The following is an 11,440-nucleotide window of genomic DNA, read 5'->3' on the forward strand; positions in this document are numbered from 1 at the left end:
TTATGAATTTTCTCACCGTTTATAAAAGTACAAGACCTCACATTTGCTCACATTGAATTTCGTCAGCCATTTCTTGGACCATTCTCCTAAACTGTCGAAATCTTTCTGTAGCCTCCCCACCTCCTCAGAGCTACCTGCCTGTCCACCTAACTTCGTATCATTGGCAAACTTCTCTAGAATGCCCCCAAATCTCTTCATTCAGATCATTTATATATAAAGTGAACAGCTGCGACCCCAACACTGAACCCTGCGGGAACTCACTTGTCATTAGCTGCCATTCCGAAAAAGAACCTTTTATCCCAACCCTCTGCCTTCTGTCAGACAGTCCTCAATCCATGCCAGTAGCTCACCTCGAACACCATGGGCCCTCACCTTACTCAGCAGCCTTCCATGAGGCACGTTATCAAAAGCCTTTTGGAAGGCTAGGCAGATAACATCCACTGGGTTTCCCTGGTCTAACCTACTTGTTACTCTTCAAAGAATTCTAACAGGCTTGTCAGGCACGGCCTCCCTTACTAAATCCATGCTGACTTGTTCTAATTCGACCCTGCACTTCCAAGAATTTAGAAATCTCATCCTTAAAGATGGATTCTAGAATTTTACCTACGACCGATGTTAAGCTAAGCGGCCTATAATTTTGCATCTTTTGACTTGATCCTTTCTTGAACATGGGGGTTACAACAGCAATTTTCCAATCATCTGATTCCAGTAATTTTTGAAAGATTATAACTAACGCCTCTGTTATTTCTTCAGCCACCTCCCTCAGAACTCTAGGATGTAGCCCATCCCGGCCAGGAGATTTATCAATTTTTAGACCTTTCAGCTTATCAAGTACTTTCTCCTTTGTAATGGCCACCATGCTCAACTGTTGCCCCTTGACTCTACTTAACTGTTTGGATATTACTCATGTCTTCCACTGTGAACACTGACACAAACGAGTGAGGAGTGGTGCATGGTCTGACAGTGGAGATTGCAGTTTGGTGGCCAGAGGGAAGCACTTCATTTCTCTTCATAGCTATCCTTGTCTTCCTCCTTTAGTCATATGTTTCCCAGAAGGTCAAGAATTTCTTGCAGCCATAACTGAACTTGAAAGCCAATATAAATCAGAGGTTTCCAGCTTCATTAGAATATTTAATTGATTGGCCAATCTGCCTTGGATGGTTTGAGCTTTTTGACGTTTAACATTTCACCCAACCTGCCCATTTTTGCAACATAAAGTTCAACTCACATTGTCTTGTCATTCATCTTGCTTGTGATTTTGGAATCTTGCTGTGTGCAAACTGCCACATAACATTTCAACAGTGATGATACTTCAGAGATACTTGGTTGGTTTTAAAGAGCTACTGGAGTTCTGTACTGATGCCATCACTGCAAATTTCAAAACCGCACCTTCACAACAGCCAATATTAAGTTTAGCTTTAAAAATAAAACTTATACACAAAGCTTAAAGGAATGACACAAGAGAAATATTTTTCTGTGCATACGTCAGACACATGCTGTTCACTGGTTCATGTACAGTATTCCACAACTGTCTTGCAGTATTAATAGGTAGTTGGAGCACAATTAGGGCACCTTGTAAGTTATATGTTAGGACATTGAGGAGTTCTGAATCATTTCTCAGGTGTATTGATTAGTTAGTCCTTTTTTCATTATTACCTTCAGTTTCTCTTTTCCTAGTTCCTGGGTTGTTAATGTTTCCTCCCCTGTCCAGTTACCCCATTCTTCTGTTGGTGGACTCCAATCAGAGTTAAGATCAACAGCAAAGGGGTCATCTGTAAAGCAATGGACTATTATATTAACACATCATGATCTTTTCTGGGCACCCTGCATAACTTACAAATTCAGGCAATAACTGCTCCATTATCAATATTAAAATTAAGCACTCACAATTTTATGAAATTATTTCGTGAAGTCTGAGGCCTTAGTTTGTTCATTTCCTGTTTGACTACCAAGGTCAGAGATGGCCTGTGGCCAAAGCTTTATTTTGATTTGCTGTAATATCTTTTATTGTCAGTTAAGTGTTCAATGTTTCAATATTTAAATTTATTAGATTTGTTCTAAGAATTGCTTCCTCACAATCATTAACCCACCAAAGAAGGAGCAGAACAAGCCTGCCAAAACTAGAGTTAAACTCAGTGGCTTTACCAATGTAAGAGCAATATACTGATAGCAACACATGCCTTGTACGAAGAGGAAGAATCAACAGGACTCTTCTAGCTGCACTTTATTATAATATTGCTTCCTTGGGGTTATTCTCTCTTCAGTGTCAATTTTGTAGCAGTGGATGTGCTTTGATTGTGAAAGAGAAGGGTTTAGACAATGAGCTATTTCAGATATGTTAGGCAGCACTGTGGTCAGTGTAGATGACAGCATAAAACTACAAAGAGACATTGACAGTCTTAAGTGTATGGGTAAAACTGTGGCAGGTCAATATAAGTATGGGGTTATCCATTTTGAATTGATCAGGGTAATTTCCACATCAAGTTAAATACAGTGGATGTGCAAAGAAACTTGGACATTCAGGTGCATGAATCTTTAAAGTGTCACAAACAGGTGCAGAAAACCATCAAGAAAGTTAATGGAATGCTGACCTTTATCATGCTGGAAGCCACACTGATAGGGGTATAACATGCACACTGTCAAGTAGTTTGCAGCCACCAGCCCACGTTACTGATTTGATGCTAGCAGTGTCATCTCAGAGATCAGTACTCCAGCTAATGCCTGTTCTTAACCTTGAACAGCTGAAGATGTCGACAGCAGCTGGAGAGTCTTGGTCCCCACCTTCATCCAACCGTTTGAAAGATATGTGCTGGTTAGTGCTATTTGATTTTTGTTTTGTCCTTTGCTTGGGTTAAGGGTGCTAACCATTGATGTTTTAAGTTGTGAAAGGCTGTACATCATGAAGGAAGTTGACCTCAAAACCAGTTGCTTTCCCACAAGTGGCAATGAATGCTGGATCAATTGTTAACTTTAAGTCTGAGATTGATAATCTTTTGTCAAGCAAAGGTATTAAGTTACAGGGCCACAAGCAGGTATATGGAGTCAGGCCACAGATAAGTCACGGTTGAAAGACTTGAGGGGTCAAATGACCTACTCCTGTTCCTATGTCCCTAGACATATCTCTCAATGTCCATTTGGGGGAAAAGTTTGAACCTTTTCAGTCCGTTCTCCCATACCAACATGCACGAGGCTAAAAATAGCAAACCAGAGTTTCTGCTAATAAAGAGGTCACTCAACACAGTATTCCAACAGCAGCTGAAAATGCACAAAGAGGGTGAAGATTAAAAACATTTATGACAAGGGAAACTTCCAAAATGTATGCTTAAACATTGAAACTGAGTTTTATAGCCTCACAGGGAGGGATGTATGTGAGCTGGCTAAAATTGGGCACCTGGCTAACTTTTCCTGAGAACTCAACATAGCCACAGTAGTGACTATCCCCAATCACAAGACAGTTGCTTGCCACGATATTCTCAGGTCTGGAGCTTATTCTTAGTATTGTCTCAAACCATAAAATGGTTTCTAGGTGATCTAGGTAGGCCCACCTTGACTTGAACACCATAAATTCACGTTTAAGAACTGATGCCTTGTCATAAATTGAAAGCGAGATCTGTCAATCATGAGCAAGAATCCTTAAGCTTGTTGTAACTAAAATACTTTATATTTTACTATCACAGTTAGTGACTGATAATGATTCTTTGTGTCTTGCAAAACTGACTTTCCTGCAGTATTAGTCTCCCAAATGATGAAGAAAATGTCATTCCACTGCCATGTGGACTGGGGAGACAGGAACTGTTACACAAAGTGTCCAATTTAAAGGTGCAGAATCAAGGGATAGCAAGACCACTGAATGTCAAGGGGTAATGAATACTTTCTTGTTTCAGATGGAATTGACAGGCTCTTGTGTGGCACGAATGTTACTTTCCATTTGTCAGCACAAGTTCGAAAATTGTCCACATTCAGAATGCTTTGATATCTGAGGAGTCATGAATGGTGCTGAACATTACGCAATCATCGCCGGATGGTTCCATTTCTGATCTTATGATGGAAGCATGGTTATTGATGTAGCAGCTGAAGATGGTTGTCCCCAAGAACACTGCAGAGATGACTGGCATCCAATAACTATCTTTTATGTGATAGATATGACTCCAGCCAATCTAGAGCTTGCCCACTGATCCCCGATGACTTCAATTTTATTAAGGCTCTTCAATGCCATGGTTGGTCAGACACTGCCGCAATGTCAAGGGCAAACACTTACCTAACCTTTGGTGACTGGAGCTCTTTTGTTCCTGCTTGCATCAAGGCTGTAACAAGATCAAGAGCTGAGTGGTCCGAGTGGAACCCAAAACTGAGTGTCAGTCAGCAGGTATTGTTTTGTGCAAGTTCCACTCATTGAACCTGGCAATGACCCCTTCCATCACTCTGCTGATGGCTGAGACCACACCGATGTGGCAGTAATTGACTAGATTAGATAGTCTGCTTTTAAGGAACAAGATACATGCAGAGAATTTACCAATGTTGGGTGATGTCAGTGTTATAGCTGTCTTGGGACAGCGTGGCTAGAGGCATGGCTAATTCTGGAGTAGTACTTCGTTACTCTTGTCAGAATGTTGTCAAGGCCCAAAGCCTTTGCAATATCCCATGCCTTCAGCCATTTCTTGATATCATGTGGACTGAATCAAGTTGACTAAAAAGACAGGCAACTGTGATTTTGGATTGCTCAGAAAAAGGCCAAGATGGATCATCCATGCAGCAATTCTGACTAAAGATGGTAGCAAATACTTCAGCCTTGTCTTTTTGCACTTACATGCAGACCTCCCCAATTACTGAGGAAAGAAGTATTGATATAGTCTCCTTTCATACTTAGCCCAATACCATTCATGATTGGATACAGCAAGTAGGAGAGCTTTGTTCTCATCCATTAACTGTGGGATTGCTTAGTTCTGTTTTTCACATGCTGTTTCTAGTAGTTCACATACATATAATTCAGTGCTATATTTTCAACAGATTGACACCTTAGCCTTATGAATACAAGTGCGACTTCTGGCATACTCTTTAATATTCCTTACTGAACCAAAGGTAATCAGCTGGCTTGATAATAATGGAAGAGTGAAGGACACACTAGGCTATAAGATTTGTTATGGACCAGGCCAGACCCCCTCTCAAAATATTTTAAGAAGATAGCCGAGACCCTAACTTTTTCTTATTTTAAAGATAACTGTGAAGTGGGTGTTCCAGGTGTGATGCAACTGGTCAAACCACTCAGTTTTAAGCAAAACAATTTACTTAGACATACAGTAAAACACAAAGAAAGCAGAATTTAGAATAACATAACTATTGAAAAACTTAATCAATGTGACACAGTAACTATTACTAATTAACATCCCATAAACAGACCCCTTGGCAAAAAGGTAAATTCAAACACTGAATCTTACAGACAGGAGCGACCAATATCCATAGAGAGATTTCAGAGAAAGACAGGAATTCTTTTCTGTAGGTTGCAATACTTCTGGTACTCAAAACATCTTGTGACTGTTACACCTAAAATGAACTAGAAAATACCTGAACTGGCAGAACTGACCACTCCCCTTCCTGTTACAACCTCTCTTGAAAAAAAAAGGACAAAATAATCTTTTTAAAGGTGGTAGCATCATCAGAGATTATAGGGTGTGGTTAAATAAAATTCCATTGCTGTTGATGGCCACAGGGCTGCATCAATGCCCAGTTTTGAGCTGCTAGATTTGTTCTGAATCTACCTCATTTAGCCATACAACAGATGGTACTGTCATGAGCTAGACTACACCCTCTCAAAACATATTAAGAAGATAGCCTAGACTCTAGCTTTTTCTTTTTATAAAAGGTAAATGTCAGGTGCCTTATTTCAGATGCAACCTGATTGGTCAAACTACTCAACGTTAAGCAAAACACAATTTATTCAAACACTATAGTCAAAATACAACTAAAGAAAGAAGAACTTGAAATAAATGTACTGGAATACTTAACAGAATATAAGATACAATAATTATTACTAATTAACTGTTTCAATATAGTAACATCCCATAAACACAGCTCTTGGCAAAAAGGCAAATTCAGAAAATAGATTTTCTCACATGCAATGCCCATTGTATGAAAAGAAACCGCAGCTTCTAGCTATAAGTGTAGGAGGGGAAAACTAGCTCCTACTTCTTCAAGACTCCAGCAGCTTTTGCTGTATCTAAAAGCTGAAAAACATAGAAATCCTGGTTATGAGCGCTGGCCACACCTATCCTGGCTGCTTCTCTTATTCCAAAAGAATCCCAAGGCCTCACTAACTGTTTGTTACCACAGTCTGCTTGATTCCACTCGTTCAATCTCTCTCTTAAAAGAAACTACGACAAAGTACACTCCTTAAAGCCACAGCATTGTTACAGTATGCTCTGCGTGAAGACAGGACTTTGTTTCGACAAGTACCCTTGGCATCTGGAGCTAGCAGATTGGTATGGGTGATGTTCAGAGCTGAAAATGTGTTGCTGGAAAAGCGCAGCAGGTCAGGCAGCATCCAGGGAACAGGACTTAAAAGAAACTACGACAAAGTACACTCCTTAAAGCCACAGCATTGTTACAGTATGCTCTGCGTGAAGGTCCTGAAGAAGGGCTTATGCCCGAAACGTCGATTCTCCTGTTCCCTGGATGCTGCCTGACCTGCTGCGCTTTTCCAGCAACACATTTTCAGCTCTGATCTCCAGCATCTGCAGACCTCACTTTCTTCCCATGGGTGATGTTCAGTTAGCTTAGTTTCCATCTTTCATTTCCCTCAGAATTTGCTAAAGCAACTATGTGCATTAGTTCAATCAGTAGTAGTGTGACTGAACCACTCCTGGTGACGGACATTGGATTTCCCCAATCACAGTATATTCTGTATTAGGTTTCCCTCAGTTGCTCTTCCAAAGTGGTTGTCATCATTCTGACAGAGAGAAGTGGTTGGTAATCAGCAGGAGGTTTCCTTTCCCCTCTTTGCTGCCATGAGACTTCCAAAGGTAAGTTCCCTCTGATTGTATACCATTGTGTGGCCACTCCGGTGGCTTATCCAGTTGTGGGCAGGATAATACAAGCAGGGATTTGCAAGATCTCCACTGAAGAGCAGTTGAAGATCATTAGGTTATATGTTTGCTCGCTGAGCTGGTAGATTTGTTCTCAGACGTTTCCTCACCATGTTAGGTAACATCATCAGTGAGCCTCCGATGAATCGCTGGTGATCTGTCTCGCTTGTTATTTATCTGTCTTGGTCTGTTGTGGTGGATGTTCTCACTTTCAGTTCTTTTTCTGAGAGATTGGTAAATGGGGTCCAAATCGATATGTTTGTTAATGGAGTTCCGGTTTGAATGCCACATCTCTAGGAATTCCTGTGAGTGTCTTTGTTTAGCTCGTCCCAGGATGGATGTGTTGTTCCAGTCGAACTGGTGTCCCTCTTAGGCTGTGTATGGATACTAGTGATAGTTGGTCATGTCTTTTGGTGGCGAGTTGGTGTACATGTATCCTGGTGGCTAGATTCCTGCCCATCTGTCCAATGTAATGTTTGTTGCAGTCCTTGCAGGGTATTCTGTTTAGGACATTCATTCTGCTGGTTGTTGATATGGGGTCCATTAAATTCATCAGGAGTTGTTTTAGTGTGGTGGTTAAGTTTGTGGGCTACCATGATGCCTAGGGGCCGGAGTAATCTGGTTGCCATCTCTGAGATGCCTTCAATGTACGGAAGAGTGGCTAGAGTTTCTGGGCGTATTGTGTCTTCTTGTTTAGAAATCAGCCTTGTGAAAGTAACTAATTAAGGAAATTAGCTTAATCGATCTTTTCTCTACCTGGGGCTAAGCTAACTCAGAGCATTTAAACACACAAATCTCAGTGGGGCTTAGGCCAAAGTGCTGAGAGTCAAGTGAGTTAGTAAAGATGATAAGGTGGTTTGCTTTTGCTTTTTTAACAAATGTTTTATCCTGTAGAATTTCTTTCATACTCTACTCCATTTGGCCTGAATCTGATAAATGGTTAAGGGACATTCTATTCCTAAGGTTGCAAATACTACAGGAACTGTGATAAGGTTGAAACCAAATATAAAAATAAAAACAGACAATCAAATAAAATAATTAACTAAAATACATTAAGGATGGTAAGACAGGTTATGTGTTGTGGATACAGTTGATGGGAACTCTTGGATGCCAGCGCACCCCAGGGCAATGAATCTGCAGTAAGTGTTTACAAGTCAAGGAGCTTTGGCTCAGAGTAACTGAACTTGAGGTTGAGCTGCGAACAGCATAATATATCAAGGTGTGGAAAGGTTGCTTGGATATTTTGTACTGTGAAGTGGTCACACCCCTTAGGATAAAGTCTTCTAATTTGTTTAGTGGTCAGGGACAAGGGAACTTAAGTACAGCTGAGGTAGGTAAGAGGACCCAGAGGGCAGGAACACAAGAGTCCTCACCTTTGATCAACAGGTTTGAGGTTATTTCAGCTTCAGCTGAGAGGAAGGGCTGCAGAGTGTAATCATCAAATACAAAGTTCAATTTAGCATTGTCATATGCACAAATAAGCTTCTGCCCTGCCAACAATATATTTTATCTCATGCAACAGTTCAGTATCCTTTCAGAATATTTTCTCTAGAAACTCACTCTGCTGAGTTCTTTGAAAGTGACTAGCAGCTTGTGCCAAATTGTGTTCATCTGTGCTATGAATTTATATTATTTAGAAACTCAATGTCAGGTGACCAACACTAATTACGGGTAGTATTACCACTAAAGACATAAATATCACAGCCAGGCTTAAGCTGGGGTGGAAAGATCTGAAAGTAATTGTCAATTTGGATGTAATTCAAAGCTGACTGCAATGGTTAGTCACCCATGATATACCATATCTTAACTTCCCACCATTACCTCAGTAGAGGTCTGGCGCAGGGATCAAATATTAGGCTTGGAACTGGGATCAGTCAGATCCTGGTGTTTTCCCTGTGGTCACTATATGCCTAGCTCCCTTATACTAAGCAGTTATTGAAAATTATCACTCTAATTAAAAACAAAATCACATGTCAGAAAATAGTGGGTGAGAGTGTTTGGGTCTTAAGAGTCTGAGGCTTTAGCAGGAAGGGAAGCCTGAACGAGGTCACGGGTTTTAATTTTGAGGTTCTCAGGAAGGATTGAGTGAAGAGGCAAAATGTATAATTCACTTTGATTGCAATAAAACAAGGATTCAGTGAGAAGAGATGATGACATGATACAATATTTTTGACCTGTCAGGACTTCCTGTTTGGAGAAGGTCAAGCCGTAATAAAGTGAAAATAAAGATTTCAAGAGATGTAGGCAGTCCATGATTGTAAGACACACATCTCCATCTATTTTCACTTCACTCTCTTTGTAAGTCAATAACCTTTCCTTAAAGTTTGATAAAAGTGGCCATTAAAAAGGCAAATTTCAACATTCTAAACCAAAGTAACTCATTTGAATACTTGCACATGGAGCTGCAAAAAATGCACTTACAAACCTGGACATTATTGTCAGATGAACTAGAACATTTTCTTTTAATTCTCACCATAGCATCAGCTGGGAACTTTACTGAGTTCATACTGGTGTCAACAGAAAAGTTGTCACCTTCTTTAGGAATTATATTAATATTTTAATCATGCAATAAATTTGTGCTAAGAAAAATGTTTAAATAATGAGACTTACTTACCTAATCCAAGCCATGCTTCATCAATTGTATGAGAAGGCAATGAGGCACTCAAGTAACATCTTGATGGGCTATCTTGAGATGAAGTTGTGTCTTGGGTAACTTAAGGTAAAAAGAACATTTCTGTCAAACCAGTTCACAGTATCCTTAAAACACAAGTGTTAACTTACAATCTAACTATGATATATAATTATGTCATACTAATGCTATTTCATACATTTATGAAGACAATATGACAGTTCATTAATTTACTAAGAATTGGCAATTTGAGGGAGAAGAGGTTGTGCATCATCATTGTATCCTTAATTTTGTTCGTACAACCACCACTGAAAATTAACATTTTAATTTTGGCATTTTATCATTTTAATAATTAACTTGACATAATCAAAGTACATCATTTATAATCGTGAAATTATTGGAATAAGGAGACTGAAATTAAACCATAGTGTCAGCCAAGGGGCTGAACTAGGCCTACTAGCTTACTGCCTCATTGAGAAATTACATGAAATGGCATTGGTTTCCTTTCTAACTATTCACAAAAGGGGCTGCCTTATCAAAACTGCTACATAAAGCAGTTAAAAGTCTTACAATCTTATACATTTTAAAGTCACTATTAGAAAGATGCATTGCAGATCCTTCCCTTTCTCTTTGATTTACGTTCCCCTCACGATGCTGAGGTCAGACAAGATTGTATGAGCTAACTTCCAGAATGTTGTGTTTGATATTTTATCCAGCCATGGCACCAAAAGAAAAACTAGCCTCTGGAGAATGCAGGGACTTGAAGTGTGGGCAAGTGTCAATCACAACTTAGTGAATGCCTCTGGGTGAGAAGGCACTCTAACCACCCCATCGACTTTCGTTTTACCTGCTTTCCAGTCCATCACTAGAGAATACCCAGGCCTATAGGAGCATCTGGGTTGACATGTGGAGTTTTAATGGTCAAACGGATTCAGTCTATAGTGGCCTGGATTATTTGCCAGCTTGGATATGGTAAAACTTTTACAATATCACAATTAGAGTCATAGTTGTATCCTTTTCAGTGGGAAAGTGTTAAAGGTGCTTAGCTTATCAAACTTAATGTCAGTCACCTGCTTTAAACAGGAATGAAATGTAGACTGGCTTATCTGACAGATGTTGCCAGTGGTCTTCACAAAGAAGAGGAACCATCCCAGTCCTTAATGTTACCGACATATCAGCTGGCAGCACCTGAATACTTTTGTCATTTAACTGTTCAATCAAACTAAAGCATGAAGAAAGAGATTGCCTGAGGCTCACCAGTTTGGGTCTGTAAACCTATACACCTGGGCAGTAATGAAAGGATACACATTTCTTGAGGATTTTGTCAGTTATAGAGTCATAGAGATGTACTGCATGGAACAGAGCCTTCAGTCCAATCCGTCCATGCCAACCAGATATCCCAACCCAATCTAGTCCCACCTGCCCGCACCCGGCCGATATCCCTCCAAACCCTTCCTATTCATATACCCATTCAAATGCCTCTTAAATGTTACAATTGAACCAGACTCCACCACATCCTCTGGTAGCTCATTCCATACACATACCACCCTCTGCATGAAAAAGTTGCCCCTTAGGTCTCTTTTATATCTTTCCCCTCTCACCCTAAACCTATGCCCTCTAGTTCTGGACTCCCCAACCCCAGGGAAAAGACTTTGTCTATTTATCCTATCCATGCTCCTCATAATTTTGTAAACCTCTAGAAGGTCACCCCTCAGCCTCCGACACTCCAGGG

General features: G+C 40.2%; 1 protein-coding gene across 1 annotated transcript in view; it reads right to left on the reverse strand.

Annotated features, from left to right (window-relative positions):
- Positions 1–11,440, reverse strand: part of LOC122540659 (protein LYRIC-like) — a 99,269-nt gene that overhangs the window by 22,210 nt on the left and 65,619 nt on the right. The window contains exons 7-8 of the mRNA XM_043676683.1: positions 9,694–9,792; positions 1,657–1,772 (exon numbers count right to left, since the gene is read on the reverse strand). Coding sequence (XP_043532618.1) covers positions 1,657–1,772; positions 9,694–9,792 — 215 coding nt within the window. The remainder of the gene's footprint in view (positions 1–1,656; positions 1,773–9,693; positions 9,793–11,440) is intronic.

Source organism: Chiloscyllium plagiosum, chromosome 3, assembly GCF_004010195.1.
Source record: "Chiloscyllium plagiosum isolate BGI_BamShark_2017 chromosome 3, ASM401019v2, whole genome shotgun sequence".
Taxonomy (NCBI): Eukaryota; Metazoa; Chordata; class Chondrichthyes; order Orectolobiformes; family Hemiscylliidae; genus Chiloscyllium; species Chiloscyllium plagiosum.